Genomic DNA, 21,123 nt, shown 5'->3' with positions numbered 1-21,123 from the left:
ATGGGGGTGTGGATAGAAAACATCCTTGATGTCTGTTCTAGGATTATGGAGATTGCCGCCTCAGGGAGAAAAGTAATACATTAGCTACTCTAGGTGCATGGGCACCGAAAGGCTTATTACAGGAAATACTCTAACTTATCCCTGACCTCTGAAGTTTCGCAAGAAGGGCTTTCTCTAGCCAACAATGGCAATCCCAGTGCCTCTTTGGCACACAGACCTGGTAGGTGAATAGAAAGTGAGGACAGTTGCCCGGAGGCACCAGGCACTGCAAGAAAGAAAAGGGATGGCACCCAGGACCCCTTCAGAAAATGCTACTTGGTAGAACAACCGGGCGGGGGGGGGGGGGGGGTGTTGGGGGGAACGAGAGCCTAGAAAGAAAACTCTGGTGGAATTTCCCTTCCCCTCTCCATCTCTTCCTGCACCCAGGCTCAGCCCCTCATCTTCCTCTAAGCCCCATTCTCAGCACTTTGCTGAGAGGAGCAGCCGCTTTCCCCCGCCCTCTGGGCTAATCCCAGGTTCAGGTTTGTCTGGGGTGGGGCCCAATCCTGTAGTGGGCTGGCACACCCAGTCCTGCTTTATTAAGCCCTGGACTTGTGCTGAGGCAGCAGGACCCAGTCTGGCCGCGGAACCTTTGGAACCAGTAACAGAACCTCTGCCACCCAGGAGAGCCCACCTGCTGCCATGGGCCGCTACCGCATCCACGTGGCCACCGGGGCCTGGCTCTTCTCTGGGTCTTTCAACCGCGTGCAGCTGTGGCTGGTGGGGGAGCGCGGGGAGGCAGAGCTGGAGCTGCAGCTGAGGCCAGCGCGGGGCCAGGTGGGTGGGGGAGGTGGGGACTCAGAACCTGGTGGGACTGGGCTTGCCTCATAGGGCAGGCGGGACACAGGAAGCTGGGAGCCAGTGAGGGAGCATCCATGCTGGCTGGGACTTCCAGTGAGAAGGAATAACTGCGCCTTTATAGGTGAGAGGGTCAGAGCCAGGGCCCATTAGGGGCTCAATCCCTTTCTCCCTTCCCCCTCCACTCAGCCTCAACTCCTTTCCCAAGTGACCCCAGGCCAGTGTCATTATGGGATCTGTGTTCAAAGGGGGAGGGTCCTCTAAGAGCACAGGCTTGGGCGCGGTGCGAGCTCATTTAGTGCATGGGTGTATGATGCTCAGTGTTCAAGATACCACAGGCCTTGCCCGCGTCCATCCTCCTCTTGGTGCAATGGGGCGTCTGAGACCCACAGTCAGCACAGGTGTTGGGAGGAGGCAATGCTGTCCCTGAAGGCCTTGTCCCCGGATTCCACAAAGGACCCGCACCCTCAGTTAAAAGTCCTCTCCCGGGTCCCCACTACTAAGTCTCACTGGTCCCCACAGGTGGAGGAGTTTGAGCAGGACGTTCCCCAGGACTTGGGGCCACTGCAGTTCGTGAAGTTGCGCAAACACCACTCCCTGGTGGACGATGCCTGGTTCTGCGACCGCATCACCGTGCAGGGCCCAGGAGCCTTCCAGGAGGCCGCCTTCCCCTGCTACAGCTGGGTGCAGGGCGAGGACCTGCTGACCCTGCCCGAGGGCACCGGTGAGGGGCCGCCTCAGGGAAGTGGGTGCACGAACTAAGGACTACTGGAGGTACTGGAGCAGGGGATAGCACTGAGGAAGGTCCTAGAGGGGTTGAAAAGTACATGCTCAGCAGGCTAAAGATGGACAAGACAGGAAAGGGTGGAATGTGTGGTTGGGGGAAATGAGAGCCTAGAAAGAAAACTCTGGTGGAATTTCATACACAGAATGAAAAGAACTGGAAATGGGACTGGACAGGGAAATGAGTGATGTGTAGATCCCACCTCTCAAAAAGGTGATCACAGAGAATGGGAGGTGCAGCCATGCTGGGAAACAGAAGAGCCAAAGTAAAGGGGAAAGGAGATCTCCATGTGACTGTGAACAAGTTAGGGCAGGGACAGGTAAGGCTAACTGTGCCACGCCGTGAGGAAGGGTTCGGCAAGCCTGAGGGAGGGCTGGTGAGGGATGAAGAATAAAGATAAAGAGAATAAGCTGGGTCTAGGTGGATCTTCTGTGCCTGGCTGAGGCCACAGAACAGACCCAGACTGCAAAGCTGAGGCTTTATTTATAGTCAGGGGTAAACAAGGTAATCTACAATGTTCTTGTGAGTTTCACTTGTTTTGGCAGCACTTGCTGCCCCTCCCACAGCCGTTAGCTACCCAGGAAAGATCTAGGGAGCAGTCACAAGATCAAGCTTTATGCTTAGAGGACTGTGCCCTCTAAGCTGGGACTTGTTTGCGACTTTGACAGCAGGTCAGTCCGAGGCTTAACCCTATAACCGCTCCCTACAGCTAACACATGTGATCCCCAAGAGGAGGCAGGGAAGGGGAGCAACAAACAATAAGACATGAAGAGCTGGTTTGGCTGTGAAAACATGGAAGACATCTGTGAGGGCAGGGAGCACACTGATGGGGTGCGGATGAATGAGGACAGCAAACAGAATCTGTCACCTTAGGAAATAAGTATGAGACACAATTGAGGGAAATGACAGGTAAGAATGGAAACCTGAACTAAAATGTCTTTGAGGCACAAGTCAGTATAGGTACCGATGAGGCGGGATTAAGCCAGGTTACCAACTATAAACTATGTGAAGTCGAGGATAGGTGAGGTGAAGCCAGGTAAATGCAGCAACACGGATCCACTGCTTGGTTTGGCACACATAGAATACCTTATCCCAGGGAACAGGTGAGAGTGGAAGTAGGTTGATGTCAGAGGATGTTAAGTGTACCTAACTTGAAATATGTCATTTTGGAGAACAGCTTAAGGTGTGGACAAGGAAGGACCAGAATGGGGGAAATTAACAAAGGAATGTTTGATAATATAAGATAGATTGTTGACATATCAGCTGATTAAGAATGAAATTCATAGATAATGAAGAAGATAGATGATAGATAGATAGATAGATAGATAGATAGATAAATTAGAGTTAAGTGTTACATTAGGGTGTCAAAAAATGGGATTTTCCTCTCAGGACAAATATGAGAACGAAGATTGGTAAAATGAAGAAAAGGGAGTGGGTGAAGATGAATGATTAGTAAATTACTAGTAAGTAGGGAGACAGAGCCAGAAAAAAAAAATGGCAAAAGCGTATGATGCCATGCACCTAAGAAACAGGAGATTAGAAGAAGCCAGGGCATAGCATGAGATTGCAGAAAGCATTGAAGTCAACTGCCTTAATGTCTCCCCAGCCCGCCTGGCAGGAAACAATACTTGGGATGTGTTCCAGAAGCACCGAGAACAGGAACTGGAGGAAAGACAGCAAATCTACTGGTGACCACCCTATTACAAGCCTCCCAATTGTAACCCCTTCCCTGACAACTTCCTCCATCACTGACTTCTACCCCCTCCATTAACCTTTCTCCCCAACTGCTAGCTGGGCCACCTGGAGAGAAGGGTTACCCCTGACAATAGCTGCAGACAGTATAGATGATCTACCAGCAAATACAAGATTCCACGAGAAGAAGAGGCTGGACTATGAATGGACAATGATTACAGGGTGAGGAAATGGTCAGAGTGAAGTGGGGCTGGTGGATCCAGAAACAGGTAGGATTTGGTAAATTGATGGTTTCATCCTTGATGTCTGTTCTAGGATTATGGATATTGCCCTTAAACATGTTTATGCCTTCTTGAGATCCTGGAACAGCCTAGAAGATTTTGATGCATTATTCTGGGGACAAAAGACAGCTCTGGCTGGTCAGTGGTTTCCCCAGGTCTCCATAACACCTTGATGGCCCTGTTAATGAGCTGTCATACTCCATAGTCCCTAAAATTGCTTGCCAAAAACAAAAAAACAAAACTTATGCGTGGGGATCTCACACATGTCTCAGGCATGAAAATATGTGGGCTGGGTATGGAGGAGCCATGTAACTAAATCCCTGGGTTAGAGTCTGGGGAAGAGAGAAATTGAGTTGTGGTGAATATCCTCCTCCTAACTTCCACTCTGACCCCTCAGAGAAGGTTCAGAAGTGCTGGCAGGATGATGAGCTTTTTGGCTACCAGTTCCTCAGTGGTGCCAATCCCATGCTGTTGAGACGCTCCACCTCTCTGCCCTCCCGGCTGGTAATGCCCTCAGGGATGGGGGACCTTCAGGCCCAGTTGGAAAAAGAACTACAGGTACACCCTCCAGCCCTTTATTGTTCTCTTCTTGTCTGTGTGAGGAGTCAAGTGGTGAAGGGGAGGGACCAAAGGTGAGTCAGGGAAGGGAGGCTGTGATGAGCCACTGTCCTTGGATACAGAGTCCTCTGCTAGAAGAAATCCTATAGGAGATAAAGTATGTAGGGGAAAGCATCAAGGATTGATACAGCCAATAAAGCAGACCATTAGGAGATATTAGGGAAAGGAACTTGGGCAACTTAAGGGAAGAGTCGGCATACCTGTGGTACACAATCAACTGGCATACCCACTTCTAAAACTACCTCTGACACCAGTAAGCCACATGTCTCTAGGGAAGATTCCTTTCATGGGGTCTTAGCCCTCCCTGTAAAATGAGAGAACTTGAACCTGATGCTCTGGTGCTTCCTTCACTTCTGCCACTAGGACTCTGGTACTGATGTAGGATAATGGCAAGAAAAGAGAGTGAATGTCTTTACATTTCTGCCCCTTTGCCTTGGCCCTGTGGAGATATGCTTTCAACTAACCATGGATATGGTCCTCTGTTCCTCAGAACGGTTCCCTGTTTGAGGCTGACTTCATCCTACTGGATGGAATTCCAGCCAATGTGATCCAAGGAGAGAAGCAGTACCTGGCTGCTCCCCTTGTCATGCTGAAGATGGAGCCCAGTGGGAAGCTGCTGCCCATGGTCATCCAGGTGAGGTGATAATGGGACCCTCCTCCCAACACTGCTCTGTGTTCATCCCCAACTTCTGCCAAGGGACAAAGACAACTGACTCTTGTCACCTACCCCTGCCTCAGTCAATGAGACCTGTCCTCATCTCCAGTCTCTTTTCAACCTTCCAACCTGCCCAATACTCACCCAGAATTGCCTTTTTAATACTCATAATTGTCTCTGTTGGTTCTCACCCTAAGGCTACTCAATCTTTTTCTGACCTTAGAATCTGTGGAATATTCCTTGTTTCTTAGATGTCTTTATTCCCTTGGTTTTAATATGTTTTCATTTTTACTGTTCTCTTCAATCAATTGATGAGAACTGTCAGGTATTTCACACGTCCAGCTTCTACTTCCTATTCTACCATCCTAACTTACACCCTCATCAGATTTCTCTGTCATACTGGACACCTCTTTCCAATTCCTCTGGCTTTGAAACTGGCCAGTAAGTCACTCATGCTTCCCCACAGCTAGTGTAAGGATGAGTGGAATGGTCCTCATTCCTCCTACTAGATTATAACCCTCTGGGAGATAACGATCTTAGTGACCAGTGTTTCCCCCAGAATACTAAGCATGGCATCTAACCTGTGATAAGGTTAATGAATGCTTAATTTATCTTCATTGCAGATCGAGCCTCCCAATCCCAGCAACCCTACCCCATCACTGTTCCTGCCCTCAGATCCTCCACTTGCCTGGCTTCTGGCAAAGATCTGGGTCCGAAGTTCAGATTTCCATCTACATGAGCTCCAGTATCACATTCTGAACACTCACCTACTGGCTGAGGTCATCACTGTGGCCACCATGAGGTGCCTCCCAGGACTGCACCCAGTCTTCAAGGTACATCGTCTACCCTCCATGTCCCATCTCCCTCACATCCCAGCGAAAGGAAACAAAAACCGATTCTCCCAGACTTAAAAAGCCTAAACCATCTGGTTGGGAACATGTTAACAATGTTTCTTCTAATTGAGCAAGTGTCCATTTTATTATAACAAAAAAAAATCTTTATAGGAATGTGTAACTAGAGAAGAAGAGATGGTTGTTTCAGGACCTCGAGCTTTGTGGCTTTATTTCTAATGTTTAAATTATCTTTATTTTGAGATTATCATAGATTTTCATGCAGTTTTAAAAATAATACAGAGAGATGCCATCTATTGTACTAAGTCAAGTCACTTAGTATACATTCAGCATTTATTATAAGGCAGCTCTGACATTCTCCAGCATAGTCCATTGTAGAGTAGGAGTATAATTTTTTTTTTTTAAAAAAAAACAGTATCTAGAAATGGACTTTGAAGTAAAGAGAGAATGCAATAAACACTATATTTTTATGGAGAATGTTCCACCACTACATCTTGGAAATAATTAAGTAGAAGACCAAATGAATAAAAGAGCAGCCCCATCCGTTATTTATCCTGCCCGATGAGAGGTGCATGGCATGGTAGTTAGCTAAATGGGAAGGAAAATGCCAAGACCTTGTGATGAGAGGAAATAGCAGATGCAGCATGCCTGTGTGCAAGATTGAAGAGAACGCTCAGAGGCCTGAGCTTCTGCAATAACTGGGAGCCCACCTGGTAGATAGAGCCCACCTGTACTGATCTAGAAATATTGTGATTTTATAAAACAGTGAGCTTAGAATCTATTGCTAGTGAGAAGGCAGCAAAAATAGCCATGTGCTTGCAAAAAAAATGTTTTTGAAGTCTTTATGACACTTCACATATAGTTACAGGAGGAAAAATGATACAGGCTTATGAATAGGAGCAATTGTCAGAAACAATGCAATAAAAAAATCCAGTTTGTAGGTGAAAGATGACATGTTCAGTTTTAGGTACATGGAGTTTGACGTAGTAGCAATATATGTCAGTACATGCTAGGTAGAACATCTGAATTGTGCTTCCTCCAGGAGACCCCATCTTCATCCCCAAACTTGTCCATTGGAAATGATGACCCCTTAGGGTTCTAGAGTAACATAGACATGGTAAACACTAATAGAATTCATTGATCTTGGATTTGATTGACTTTATAATGCTTTTGCAGCACCATCTTCTGTGTATCTTAGTGGTTGAACCCACTTTTAGTCTTCTAAATCCCCTTTTCACAGCCCCATCTACATGTGTCTCTTCTCACCATAACAACTTCTTCCTATGGCGGGCCACCCAGGAGGGCTAAGCCTGCCCATGTCATCTATGTACCTGTGCCAGCCCTGCATTCAGGCTGCTGGGATCTGAATCCTGGCCTCAGTTCTTACCAGATGTGTTCTCAGTGTTCTTATCTCTAAATGAGGGTAATAGGAACTGCATCATTGAGTTAATGAGGAATAACAGAACAGCAGCATTAAACAGGCTAGATGCTACAAAAATTGGTAGTTCTTGCTATTATGATTAGCTCTTTGTTTTCTGATCTACTCTTGATGTAGACTTTGGGCTTTCTGTGAAACTCAGCATCTTTTTTAATCTTTCTGAAGTTTCAGACCAATGTGAGTTGCCTTGATGTGTTGATACCAATGATATCAGTTGGGTCCTTTCTTCTCTGCAGCATCACCAACGCACATAAATAATAATAATGTATGAATCGTCCATCTCATGATGAAAACAAAATTGTTTAACACAAAGCAAATGCACGTGAGGATCAGATGGCTTTTTTATAATGACAAGGGAAAGCAGGAGAAATTAACAGTGCCTAATTGGTGGTGGGAGGAGGTTTGACAACAGCCCCTTGGCTGATGAAGAAGATAAATCAATATGGTTCCTTTAATTCTGTCTGAAAGTACCCTACCCACACAATCCCTAATCCTGAAATTTAAAAAAAAATGTGAGTAAAACAACTAGAGGTTAGAGGAGCAGCTTTGAAAATTAATAGAAAGGCAAGTTTAAACTGTAGGGATGTGTATGATAGGAAAAATTATTTTAAAAAATCAAAAGTTAAAGGACTGATTCTCAAAGAACATCTATACTCAAGGTGAAAATAATGAAGGTAATGATAACAGCTACTATTCAAGGACACCTATGTGCTAGGCAATGTGCTGAACACTCTCATACATTATACACATAAGCATCACCACAGCACCCGTAATGAGACCATATTGTCATCCCCTGTAAAGAGATAAAGAGATGGGTGCTTAGAGGGTTTATTATCTTGTTCAAGTATGAAAGTTAGTGGTGAAGTGTAAATTAAAATCCTGATCAGTCAGACTCCAAAACTCAACTCACAGGGCAATAGGAAAACATGAGAATAAGAAATCAGAGAAGAATGAGACCAGCCTGCAAAGGCACTAGCAGGTAGATAAGCATCAAGAGGACAGAAAGTCTCCATGCTGAGTGCCACTCCCTAATAAAGAAGGACCCAAGCATGTTGTACATAAACCACCCCCTTCAACCTTCTCCATCCAGCTCCTGATCCCACACACACGCTACACGCTGGACGTCAACACCCGGGCACGAGTTCAACTCATCTCAGATGGAGGTTTATTTGATAAGGTAAGAAGGTAATGGAGTGGCCACCTAATCATCCAACTCTGCATGACCTCCTATCACTTTCAAGATTCCAGGCCCCCTTGTATGAATGTCCTGACCCTTAAATCCAGGAGCCTTGTCCCTTTATGCCAATGTCATTGAATCTGAGAAGGCCATATCTATCCACTTTATATACCATGCTACGTTCTCCAGCTCTGTTTCTCCCCTCAAGACCTCTCATATCTATTGGCACAGGCAGGAAGCACAGGTGGAGGAGGGCATGTGCAGGTGCTCCGTCGGGCCATGACTCAGCTGACCTACCGTTCTGTCTGTCCTCCTGACGATCTGGCTGACCGGGGCCTGCTGGGAATCCCAAGTGCCCTCTATGCCCATGATGCTTTACGACTCTGGGAGATCATTGCTCGGTGGGTGAGAGTGGGAGCTGAGTAAAAAGGAATAATGAAAATGGGGTTTGGACTGAGGTCAGCACGGGACAAAAGGAACATGAAATAAGAAGGTCCAGACAGGAGAAACAGAGGACTCAATCCTGAGAATGATGAGAAAGAATAAGAAGACAGTGGATGGGGTCTGAAAATGGGGAGATTGAAATAGCCAGTGTAAGTAGGCAGAATTGTGTGGGTGGGTATAACCAAGGGATTTGGTAGAATCAGGGATTTTATTATGAAGAGTGATATCAACCATATATATGGAATTTTTAAATGAATGATCCACATTTTCTTCCGTTCTAAACTAGTGTGTAGAAAGAACTAGGGGATGTCCCAAAGGCAAGTCTTGTAAGATCTGTCCCCAGATACAGTGAGAGTCAGATGGATAGATGCCACAGAAAAGGAGTAGCAGTCAGAGGCTACAGCCTTCTACTCTCGAGAACCTCAGCTCCCTTCTCCTCTGGGCAGGTACGTGGAGGGGATCGTCCACCTCTTCTACCACGGGGATGACGTCGTGAGAGGGGACCCTGAGCTGCAGGCCTGGTGTCGGGAGATCACTGAGGTGGGGCTGTGCCAGGCCCAGGACCGAGGTAAGATCCCTCCCCAGAGAAGAGAACTCCTTGGACACTCTGCAAAGAACCCCATCTCAGTCTTGCCCATCTGGAGACATAACCCTAACCCCTCATCACGCCCATTCCTCCATACATAAAATATCTGAATCCCATTCCCATCTCCTAAGACCCAGGACAATTCTAGAAACTCAAGGATTGTCCTTCCCAGAGACCTTCATGCTTTTTCATAGATGCCCTTAACCTTCCAAGGGGACTAATAAGGCCAGAACTACAGCCAGTAAGGAATCTGCCCAGGCCCTGCCAGGCTCTCTCCTAATGATTGTCTATTTTCTTACTTAAGGATAGAAATGGGGAGATTATCCCCACCAAAGCCCATGACAGCCCATCCTAGCTTTCCCTCCCTTTTCCTCCTTCCTTCTACTGTCCAGCACACAGGGAGGATCCAGACATCACACACACCTGCCACAGTGCAAGGTCATTTCTAGATTTAGTCTCAATACTGTATATATTTTTTACTTAAATCCAAACTCAGTGTCATGATCTTTGGAACTCAAGTTTTCTTAGATAAAAGTGCCCTCCACACTGCTGAACTACCTTCAGGTCCCCTGCCCCATTTTTCAATCTATAATAAAAAAAATAGCCTTTGAGCACATCTCAGATTTATACTCCTCTCTCTAGTACAGGTAGGCCAGCCGGGATTGTTTTTAATCATCCTTCCCCTTTCACACTTCACACCAATACCTTGAATCCCTTCCATTCCTTCCATGCAATAACTGTAGCGAACAGCTAAGAGCTATTACCTATAACCAGGCCCTGGTAATGCACACATCAGTAAACCACACACCTACCACGGAGTGGAGTCTTAACCCAAAGTATCTTGGGCTGTACCTTCCCCATTCATCCAATGGCACTTCATCAGCCCTTCAGGACCAAAATCTCTGTAGTATATCTCACTTCTGTCTCTCATGGTCCAAAAGACCCTTCTCATTCTCTCTTTCATGCTTCTCCCCATGAAATATCCACATCAGAGCACTTGTAATACTTATTTGACTGTGAGCTTTAACCACTTGCACCCACACTGTTCTCCCTCAGGTTTCATGGTTCTCGTTGTGCCATTATTCTCTCATCATGCTCTTTATTTTGTTGTTGTTGTTGTTGTAATCTCACCTTGATTTTTTTTCCATTTTTTTATTAAGGTATTATATGTGTACATATCTTACCATTGCCTCCCCCCACTCCCATACATGCCCTCACCCCCCCAGAGTTTGCATCCATTGGTTATGCTTATATGCATGCATACAAGTCCTTCGGTTGATCTCTTATCTCCCCCACCTCTCCCTAACCTTCCCACTGTAATTTGACAGTCTGCTTGATGCTTTACTGTCTCTGTATCTATCTTTTTGTTCATCAGATTATAATGTTCTTTATTATCCATAAATGAGTGAGATCATGTGATAGTTTTCTTTCATTGACTGGCTTATTTCACTTCGCATAATGTTCTCCAATTCCATCCAGGTTGCTGCAAATGGAAAGAATTCCTTCTTTTTTATGGCAGCAAGTATTCCACTGTGTAGATGTACCATAGTTTTCTGATCCAGTCATCTGCTGACGGGCACCTAGGCTGTTTCCAAATCTTAGCTATTGTAAATTGTGCTGCTATGAACATAGGGGTGCATATATCCTTTCTGATCGGTATTTCTAGTTTCTTGGGATATATTCCTAGGAGTGGGATTACTGGGTCAGATGGGAGTTCCATTTTCAGTTTTTTGAGGAAACTCCATATTGTTCTGCACAGTGGCTGCACCAGTCTGCATTCCCACCAGCAGTGCACGAGTGTTCCTTTTTCTCCTCATCCTCACCAGCACTTGTCGTTTGTTGATTTGTTGATGATTGCCATTCTGACAGGTGTGAGATGGTACCACATTGTCGTTTTGATTTGCATCTCTCGGATAATTAGTGACTTTGAGCATGTTTTCATGTGTCCCTTGGCCTTCCTTCTGTCTTCTTTTGAAAAGATTGTATTTAGGTCTGTTGCCCATTTTTTTATTGGATCATTTATCTTCCTTTTATTAAGTTGTATAAGCTGCCTATAGATGTTGGAGATTAAACCTTTATCAGTGATAACATTTGCAAATATGTTCTCCCATACAGTGGGCTTTCTTATTGTTTTATTGATGGATTCTTTTGCTGTGCAAATCTTTTTATTTTGATGTAGTCCCATTTGTTTATTTTCTCTTTAGCTTCCATTGCCCTCAGGGCAGTATCAGTGAAGAAGTTCTTTTGGCATATGTCTGAGATTTTGCTGCCTGTGGATTTCTCTAGTATTTTTATGGTTTCCCATCTTATATTTAAATCTTGTATCCATTTTGAGTTTATTTTTATGTGTGGTGTAAGTTGGTGATCTAGTTTCATTTTTTTGCATATATCTGTCCAATTTTCCCAACGCCATTTATTGAAGACACTGTCTTGACTCCATTGTATGTTCATGCCTCCTTTGTCAAATATTAATTGAGCATAGTGGTTTGGGTCGATATCTGGATTCTCTATTCTAATCCATTGATCTATATGTCTGTTCTTGTGCCTGTACCATGCTGTTTTGAGAACAGTGGCTTTGTAATACAGCTTGAAACCTGGTATTGAGATCCCTCCTACTTTGTTCTTCTTTCTCAGGATTGCTGTGGCTATTCAGGGTCTTTTTTAATTCTAGATGAATTTTTGGAGAGTTCTTTCTAGGTCAGTGAAATATGCCATTGGTATTTTAATGGAGAGTGCATTGAATCTATAGATTGCTTTGGGTAGTATGGACATTTTAATGATGTTGATTCTACCAATCCATGAACATGGTATGTTCTTCCATCTGTTTACGTCTTCCTCTATCTCTTTTTTCAGTGTCCTGTAGTTTTCCGCTTATAGGTCTTTTTACCTCCTTAGTTAAGTTTATTCCTAGGTATCTTAATTTTTTTGGTGTGATGGTAAATGGGATTGCTTTTTTAGTCTCTCTTTCTGCAAGTTCACTATTGGTGTATAGAAAGGCCATAGATTTCTTGGCGTTAATTTTGTATCCTGCTACATTGCCAAATTCATTTATTAAGCCTATTAGTTTTTTGATGGAGTGTTTTGGGTTTTTTATATACAATATCATGTCATCTGCCAGTAAGGACAGCTTTACTTCTTCTTTTCTAATTTGGATGCCTTTTATTTCTTCTTCTTGTCTAATTGCAATGGCTAATACTTCCAGTACTATGTCAAACAGGAGTGGGGAGAGTGGGCGTCCCTGTCTTGTTCCTGTTCTTAGGGGAAATGGTTTTAGTTTTTGCCCATTGAATATGATGTTGGCTGTGGGTTTATCTTATATAGATTTTATTATGTTGAGGTATGATCCTACTATTCCCACCTTGTTGAGAGTTTTTATCAAGAAAGGGTGTTGGATTTTGTCAAATGCTTTTTCTGCATCAATTGATATGACTGTGATTTTTATCTCTCAATTTGTTTCTGTGATGTATCACATTTATTGATTTGCAATATTGTACCATCCTTGCATTCTTGGGATAAATCCTACTTGGTCATGGTGTATGATCTTTCTGATGTACTGCTAGATCCGATTTGCTAGAATTTTGTTGAGGATTTTGACATCTATGTTCATGAGTGATATTGGCCTGTAATTCTCTTTCATTGTATTGTCTTTATCTGGTTTTGGCATTAAAGTGATGCTGGCTTCATAGAAAGAGCTTAGAAGTGTTCCTTCCTCTTGAATTTTTTGGAATAGTCTGAGGAGGATAGGTTTTGTTCCTTCCTTGAATGTTTGGTAAAACTCTCCTGTGAAGCCATCTGGCCCTGGGCTTTTGTTCGGAAGCTTTTTGATGACCGCTTCAATTTCTTCCATAATTATCAGCCTATTGAGATTTTTAGATTCTTCCTGATTGAGTTTTGGAAGGTTATATTTTTCTAGGAATACATCCATTTCCTCCAGGTTGTCCAGTTTGTTGGAATAGAGTTGTTCATAGTATTTTTTTAATAATCCTTTGTATTTTGGCGGGGTCTGTTGTTACTTCACCTCTTTCATTTCTTTTTTTAAAATATATATATATTTATTTTTACTTTATAATAAATCTTTATTGTTCAGATTATTATAGGTGTTCCTCTTTTTTTCCCCCCCATAGCTCCCCTCCACCTGATTCCTCACCCCACCCCATGCCCTTACCCCCTGCCACTGTCATCATACATAGGTGTAAGATTTTTGTCCAGTCTCTTCCTGCATCTTTCATACCCTCTTCCCCCTGAGAATTGTCAGTCCACTCCCTTTCTATGTCCCTGATTCTATTATATTCACCAGTCCATTCTGTTCTTCAGATTTTTTATTCACTTGATTTTGAGATTCACTTGTTGGTAGGTATGTATTTGATGTCTTTTTGTTGTTAATAATTTTTACCTTTACCTTTTTCTTCTTCTTCCTATTCTTAAAGAATACCCTTCAGCATTTCATGTAATCCTGGTTTGGTGGTAATGAACTCCTTTAGCTTTTTCTTGTCTATGAAGCTCTTTATCTGACCTTCAATTCTGAATGATAGCTTTGCTGGGTAGAGTAATCTTGGTTGTAGGTTCTTGCTGTTCATCACTTTGAATATTTCTTGCCACTCCCGTCTGGCCTGCATAGTTACTGTTGAGAAATCAGCTGACAGTCGTATGGGTACTCCCTTGTAGGTAACTAACTGTTTTTCTCTTGCTGCTTTCAAGATTCTCTCTTTGTCTTTTGCCCTTGGCATTTTGATTATGATGTGTCTTGATGTGGTCCTCTTTGGATTCCTCTTGTTTGGGGTTCTGTGTGCTTCCTGAATTTGTAAGTCTATTTCTTTCACCAGGTAGGGAAAGTTTTCTGTCATTATTTCTTCCAATTGGCCTTCAATATCCTGCTCTGTCTCTTCTTCTGACACCCAAAATATCCGGATATTGGTATGCTTAAAGCTGTCCCAGAGGCTCCTTACACTATCCTCACACTTTTGGATTCTTCTTTCTTTCTGCCTCTCTGGTTGGGTGTTTTTTGCTTCCTCATATTCCAGATCTTTGGTTTGACACTTGGGGTATGTTGATCTACAGTTGAGTTTCTGTATATTCTTTATTTCAGACAGTGTATGCTTAATTTCTGGCTGGTCCTTTTCCATTTTTTTTTTTGGCATTATCATTAAGGTCCTCTTCAAGTTTCTCAGCGGTTTTTAGAAGATTCTTGAGTAACCTTATAAATGTGGTTCTGAACTCTGTGTCGTCCAGTAGTTTACTTTCCTCCATCTCTCCCATTCGTGACATGCTTCTGTGTCTCCGCATTTTGGTGCCTCCCTGTGTTGATGGAGTGGCTTTGTGTGGTAGGTGACCTATAAGGGCCAGTAGCTCAGCTTCCCCAATCACCCGAGGTGGTCGTTCTTGGTACACCCGTTTGTGGGCTGAGTGCAAAGTCTTGGTGTAGTTAAGCCTGATTGCTGTTGGTACACTGGGAGGAATTGACCTCTAGGCCAATAGGCTGTGAGGACCCACTGTTTCTATAATGGAAGAACTGCTGTGCTGGAGACACGCTTATGGTGCAGGCCTTGTTTCAGTGGGGCTTTAGTGTTCACTGAGTCCGCCTCCCGAATGTGTCACTTATGGATGTGAGGAGTTGAAATCTGGTGTCTCACACTGACCACTAGGTACACTGGCTTCTATATCTCCAATGGGGTGCAGTTCAGCTACTGTCTGAGGCCACCCTGCAGGAGCTACAGTGAAAACCACAGTCCTCTCCTCCTTGCTTGGAGCTTGGAGGCTTTGGAGCTGTCTGCACCGGGTTGCAAGTTTGCTAGGTTAAACTGCAATAGAGAAGGCCATTCATAGGCAAAAGCCACTGCCTGGAGCTTGGGTGTGTTTATAGATTGTGCGGGGCTGAGTCTCAGGGCGTCACTAGGCTAGGGTGTGGCAAACAGCAATGGCTGGCAGTGAGCCGTCTCTGCCTCTCCGACCGCGTCCCCATGTCTCGCGCCCCAGCACAGCAAACAATTATTCTTGCGCGCAGCTCTGCACACAAGCCACCCTCACTTTCTGACCCGATGGCAGACAGTCCAGCTTCTCCCCAGAAACTGGATTTCAGAGTGATCAGGAGCTTGTCTCTCTTCGGGTTGAAGAAAGCAATGCCCGCTGCCAGCCTGGATCCGCCACCAGCTCATATTGCACGCGCGCCCCCGTACTTCAGTTTTTCAGCGCTTGTGCCCTGAATGCTCTTTTCTCTTTTCGTCTAGTTGTAGAACTTCCATTCAGCCAGCTTTCCCATGGTTCTGGGTGATAGAAGTTTTGTCTTTTACTTGTAGTTTTGAAATTGTTGTGCACAGCAGCAGTTTAGATGTTTACCTACGCCGCCATCTTGGATCTCTTCACCTCTTTCATTTCTGATTTTGTTTATTTGTGTCCCCTCTCTTTGCTTCTTGGTGAGCCTTGCTAGAGGTTCATCAACCTTGTTTATCCTTTCAAAGAACCAGCTCTTGGCTTTGTTGATCTTTTGTATTGTTTCTTTGGTCTCTATGTCATTTATCTCCGCCCTGATCTTTATTATTTCCTTCCTTCTGCTTACACTGGGCTTTTCTCGTTGCTCTTTTTCTAAGTCTTTGAGTTGTAGGGTTAGGTAATTTATTACCATTGTTTCTTGTTTTTTGCAGTAGGCTTGTAGAGCTATGAACTTCCCTCTCAAGACTGCTTTTGCTGTGTCCCATAGATTTTGGATTGTTGTGTTTTCATTATCATTTGTTGCCATGATGTTTTTTATTTCTTCCTTGATCTCTCTGGTAACCCAATCATTGTTTAATAGCATTCTGTTTAGTCTCCATGTGTTTGATTTCTTTGGATTGTTTTTATTACAGTTGATTTCCAGTTTTATACCACTGTGATCTGAGAAGATGCTTGATATGATTTCTATCTTCTTAAATTTGAAGAGACTTTGCCTATGACCCACCATATGGTCTATCTTTGAAAATAACCCATGTGCACTTGAGAAGAATATATGTTCTGTGGCTTTGGGGTGAAATGTTCTGAAGATGTCAATTAATTCCATCTGGTCTAGTGAGTCATTTAGGATTGATGTTTCTTTGCTGATTTTTTTGTTTAGAGGATTTGTCCAATGGTGATAGTGGGGTATTGAAGTCTCCTACTATGATTGTATTGCTCTTAATCTCTCCCTTGATATCCTCCAGGAGTTTTTTTATGTATTTGGGTGCTCCTGTATTGGGTGCGTATATGTTTACCAGAGTTATTTCTTCTTGTTGGATTGCTCCCTTTAGTATTATGAAGTGGCATTCCTTATCTCTTGTTATGTCCTTCACTTTGAGATCTAATTTGTCAGATATAAGTATTGCTACCCAAGCTTTTTTTTTTTTTCATTTTCATTCGTCTGGAAAACCTTTTTCTATCCCTTCACCATCAGTCTGTGTGCATCTTTTTTTCTGAGGTGGGTTTCTTGTAGACAGCAGATATATGGGTCTTGTTTTCTTATCCAATCCGTTACCCTATGTCTTTTGGTTGGGGCATTTAATACATTTACATTTAAAGTTATTATTGATAGGTACTTATTTGTCGCCATTTTTATTCTATACCCCTGTGTTTCTTCTTTGCTTCCTATTTCTTTTTTTTTTACAGCAGACCCTTTAGCATTTCTTGCATTGCTGGTTTGGTGGTGATAAATTCCCTTAGTCCTTTTTTGTCTGTGAAGCTCCTGATTTCACCTTCAATTATGATTGATATCCTTTCTGGGTACAGTATTCTTGGATTCAGACCCTTCATTTGCATGACTTGGTATATTTCATTCGATTCCCTTCTGGCCTGATGAGTTTCTGTTGAGAAATCAGTTGCTAGTCTGGTTGGGGTTTCTTTGTATGTAACTTTCTGGCTGCTTTTAAGATTCTTACTTTGTCGTTGGTGTTTGCCAATTTAATTATAATGTGCCTTAGCATCGGTCTTTGGTCACATTGTGAATATGTTGTTTCACATTTCAGTTTAAGTTGTATTCTCCCAGTGACTGGTAGAACTGAGGAACTTGTCCTAGGTTTAGTAGCCACATGGATATCCTCCTTTGTGTGGAGCCTGTTACTCTTTTGTGCCATTTTATTTTTGATTGTCTACCTCTCTCCTGTTACTTTTAACGGCTTTTTGAACACTGGATATTTGACCAACCAACCTCTCAGCCCTACCCACTCTCAAACTTATAACATACCTACAATGGACTGAGGGGGTTTATATAGACCATATCCATGGGCCATCCCTTTATAAGGTAACTATCATTATCTCTATTTTCAGAGTAAACTAAATAGCAGCTCAGAGAACCTAAGCAGGTAGTCCAAGGTAATGCAGTTAGTCAGCAGCAAAGCAAGGACTGGTCTCTTGACTAAATTATTAACTATCCCCTTTACACCTCATATATCCTTTTCCTGCCTTACTTATGGAGTTATCACTATCTAACAAACTGTGTATAAATTTTTCTTAGTTATTCTGTTTATTATCATTCCTCACCACCACAGTCTGTTTTGCCCACCAGCATATTCCCCGTGCCTATATAGTGTCTGGTACATACTAGTTCATGACTTTTTGAATGAATGAACACTAACTAGTTCTAATATATAGACATGCCAAGATATCAGCATTTGTATCCTTACCTCCTTTGGAACTTCAGTGTCTAAGCTTTGTTCTTTTCTCTAGGTTTCCCTGTCTCCTTCCAGTCTCGAGCTCAGCTCTGCCATTTCCTTACTATGTGCATCTTCAGATGCACTGCCCAGCATGCAGCAGTCAATGCAGGCCAGGTATGGACAACTGAAAGCCAGGGTCTCTGAGAGAAAGCTTCTGGGCTAGGAGACACTTGAAGGAGAGAGCTTGAGTATAGGGTCCTGAATGAGAGTTTCTGAGTGACTCCAGATTCTTCCTCCCCCAGTTTGACTGGTTTGCCTGGGTCCCTAATGCCCCGTGCTCAATGCGGATGCCCCCACCCACCACCAAGGAAGATGTCACAATGGACACAGTGATGGGCTCACTGCCTAATGTCTGGCAGACCAGTGTTCAAATGTTTCTCCCATCGCTCCTGAGCCGGCCGACACCAGACTTGGTAAGAGGGGACCTCTGGCACTCTGAGGGGACTGATGGCTGACAAGGAGACTTTAGGGTGAGGGACCGGAGTTTGGGTTCCTTTTTCTTAGAACTAGAAGATGACTGATCCTTTCTTACTGTTTCAGGTACCACTGGGGCGTCACAAAGAAGAATATTTCTCAGGTCCTGAGCCCAAGGCTGTTTTAAGGCAGTTTCAGGCTGATCTGGACAACCTGGAAAGGGAAATTGTGGCCCGGAATAAGCAGCTAGACCTTCCCTATGAATACCTGAAGCCCAGCCTCATAGAGAGCAGTGTTGCTATCTGAGCCCAAATTGTTCACCCTTCAAATACTTGAGGCTACCACCATGCTTAACAATTTCCCCTGATTTTTATTGTTTTCATGGGTCTGAATTGCTATGGCTTTATTTTCTCCTTTTGATTTCCCTACCTAAATATCTCACTAGTATGAGGCATTGTCCTAACTTCTAGTTTCCCTAATATAATTATCTTTACCTTGAAACCAATTCCCTTAGAAATCAACTGTCTACTCATATAACATTTTCTTTCCCCTGGAAATTTTGTCTTCTCCATTTGTCATAAAGTCCTTACATAATGATATTACATTATCACTGACATAAGTGATTTAAATATTTGTTTTATAGGTAGAACTAATATTTTAATACAGTTGGATAAAAGTCAATTCAATTTCTTTTTTCTGCTCTGGATAATCAGTTATCACAGCACTTTTTATTGAAAAGCCCATTCTTCCCATGACTCTATAAGCTGACATAAATCAAGTTTGCATCTATGAATGAGTCTAGTTCTCAGCTGTCCTGTAATTATACCACATTCACATAACTACTACAGCTTTATACTTAATGTAGCCTACCATTTGATGATCTTTTCATCTAATTTGTTCTTTACAAGTCTTTTGCTTTCCTTGGGCTTCTAGCCTTCAATAAAAATATTAGGATAAGCTTTTCTAATTCCAAAAATAACATTTCTTATGATTTTTATCAGAATTGCTTTGCATCTGCATAATTTTTAAAATCTTAAGCCAATTTTGAATTTTTGAAAAATATACACTGTTACCTATAAGCATTGTGAATTGAATTTACTTATTTTGTTTACATACTTCACATTTATGTTCATAAATAAGATTGGGCTCTAATTTTCTCTTCAGCTATCCTTGTCATTTTTTTGTTGTTGTTGTTAAGAAGGCTGTCATTTCCCCAAAGAGTAAGTATGGTAGAATTCCTCATTCAGTGTCATTTGTGGAAATCTATATATATAAAAGCCAAGCGATCGGAACAACAGAACAACCAGTCGCTATGATGTGCACTGAAGCAGTCAATTGGCCCTATCAGGGTGCCAATTGACCCCCATCCTGCTGTGGCTGCTCCCCACAGCCGGCCCCATCCCCAATTGGCCCCCCTACCCCAATCAGGGGTGGAGCCGGCTGGGCAAACTCCTGTGGCCTCCCCCCACCAGCCCTGCATCTGGTTGTGCCCCCCAACCCCAATCGGGGACAAGGCCAGTGGGCCAATCTCCGGCATCCCCTTCACCCCACTGGTCCAGCCCCGATCAGCCCCCATTGGGGTGGGCGGCCAGACTTCACATGTGCACAAATTTGTGTACCGGGCCTCTAGTTTTACAATAAGATTTGAATTACCTTTTCCTAGAGTGTTTTATAGAATTTCACCTGTTGCCATTATCTAGGTATGGTGGCTTTTTTTCATGGGAAGATTTAAAAATACATATTAACATTCTTTAATAGTTATAGGGCTATTCAAGTTTTCTATTTCCTCTTAAGTTATATTAGCTCTACCTTTTCCCTGATTTTTTACATTTTATTAAATTTATTGTCATTTTATTTTTTCAATATTCTTTTATTATCTGCAGCAACTGCTACTATGGTTCCTTTTCATTGCGACTATGGCTGTTTTTAACTTCCTTTATTCTTGATCAATCTTGCCATCAGTTATACTGATATTCTAAAAGAACCAATATTTGGTTTTTTTGTTTCTCTCAACTGTGTCTTTGTTTTCGAATGTGTTAGTTTGTGGTTTTATAGTCACAATTTCTTCCCCCTATACTTGTTGGGATTTTTCTTTTGTTCTTTTTCTAATTTTATAAGTTAGATGCCTAATCTTTTAAAAGTGTGACTTCATTGTTAGAGTGTGGTAACTGGAAAGAGAACTGAAGTGAGTAGAGGGACATTTAAGATTAGGAAAATTAACAGCATGCTTTAGTGTTGATGAGAATGATCTAAGAGAGACAGAAAGATTAGTAATTGCATAGGAAGAGTTAGTGATGTCTTTGAGAGATAAGGGGACCTAATTTACAAATGGAAGGTTGGCTATTTTATGATAGGGATATTTCATCTATAGAAAAAGAGAGGGGGCAGTGTATATCAACACTCTTTTTACTCATCAGGAATGATGATAATAGTATTAGGAATAGAGTTCATGATCTAGAAATAAAATCTTCAAGGAGCGAAGGGAATTGATTTGAGAATAAGTAGATAGTTACCACATGGTGAAATAGTAGTTGGTAGAAATTGATGAAAAGATTCAGAACTGGTTATGTTTAAGAAGGAGAAAGAGGAAATGATCAAGAAGTGTCAGTGATGAACAAGGACTGTGGTATTTTGTTATAAAAACAAAGTATACAATTCTATAACTAGATGTTAAAAATTCATTTGTTAAAAC

General features: G+C 42.8%; 1 protein-coding gene across 2 annotated transcripts; it reads left to right on the top strand.

Moving 5' to 3' along the window:
* The first annotated feature begins 681 nt into the window (after positions 1-681).
* Positions 682-18,810, top strand: LOC103296944 (polyunsaturated fatty acid lipoxygenase ALOX12-like). 2 transcript variants are annotated; one of them, XM_028128445.2, is made up of 14 exons: positions 682-816; positions 1,360-1,561; positions 3,228-3,309; positions 3,413-3,535; positions 3,629-3,732; positions 3,992-4,152; positions 4,703-4,846; positions 5,491-5,700; positions 8,247-8,333; positions 8,565-8,734; positions 9,224-9,345; positions 18,031-18,131; positions 18,260-18,430; positions 18,558-18,810. In XM_028128445.2, the coding sequence occupies exons 1-14, from the start codon at positions 682-684 to the stop codon at positions 18,735-18,737; spliced, it is 1,992 nt and encodes a 663-aa protein (XP_027984246.2). In that variant the 3' UTR covers positions 18,738-18,810. The 2 variants fall into 2 exon arrangements, with proteins under 2 accessions (XP_027984246.2, XP_008151797.2); XM_008153575.3 differs by having other exon boundaries at positions 8,247-8,341; positions 8,573-8,734.
* Positions 18,811-21,123: the final 2,313 nt, after the last annotated feature.

This window comes from Eptesicus fuscus, chromosome 20 (assembly GCF_027574615.1).
Source record: "Eptesicus fuscus isolate TK198812 chromosome 20, DD_ASM_mEF_20220401, whole genome shotgun sequence".
Classification (NCBI taxonomy): domain Eukaryota; kingdom Metazoa; phylum Chordata; class Mammalia; order Chiroptera; family Vespertilionidae; genus Eptesicus; species Eptesicus fuscus.
Note: the sequence above shows the minus strand (reverse complement) of the source record. Positions and strands in the feature narration are given on the sequence as shown.

Bases quoted from the DNA above. Each gene is read 5' to 3' on its own strand.
- LOC103296944 (XM_028128445.2), top strand. From the start codon at position 682: ATGGGCCGCTACCGCATCCACGTGGCCACCGGGGCCTGGCTCTTCTCT. The intron at 4,847-5,490 runs GTGAGGTGATAA...TCTTCATTGCAG, and splicing joins TGCTGCCCATGGTCATCCAG to ATCGAGCCTCCCAATCCCAG. The intron at 18,132-18,259 runs GTATGGACAACT...TTCCTCCCCCAG, and splicing joins CAGCAGTCAATGCAGGCCAG to TTTGACTGGTTTGCCTGGGT.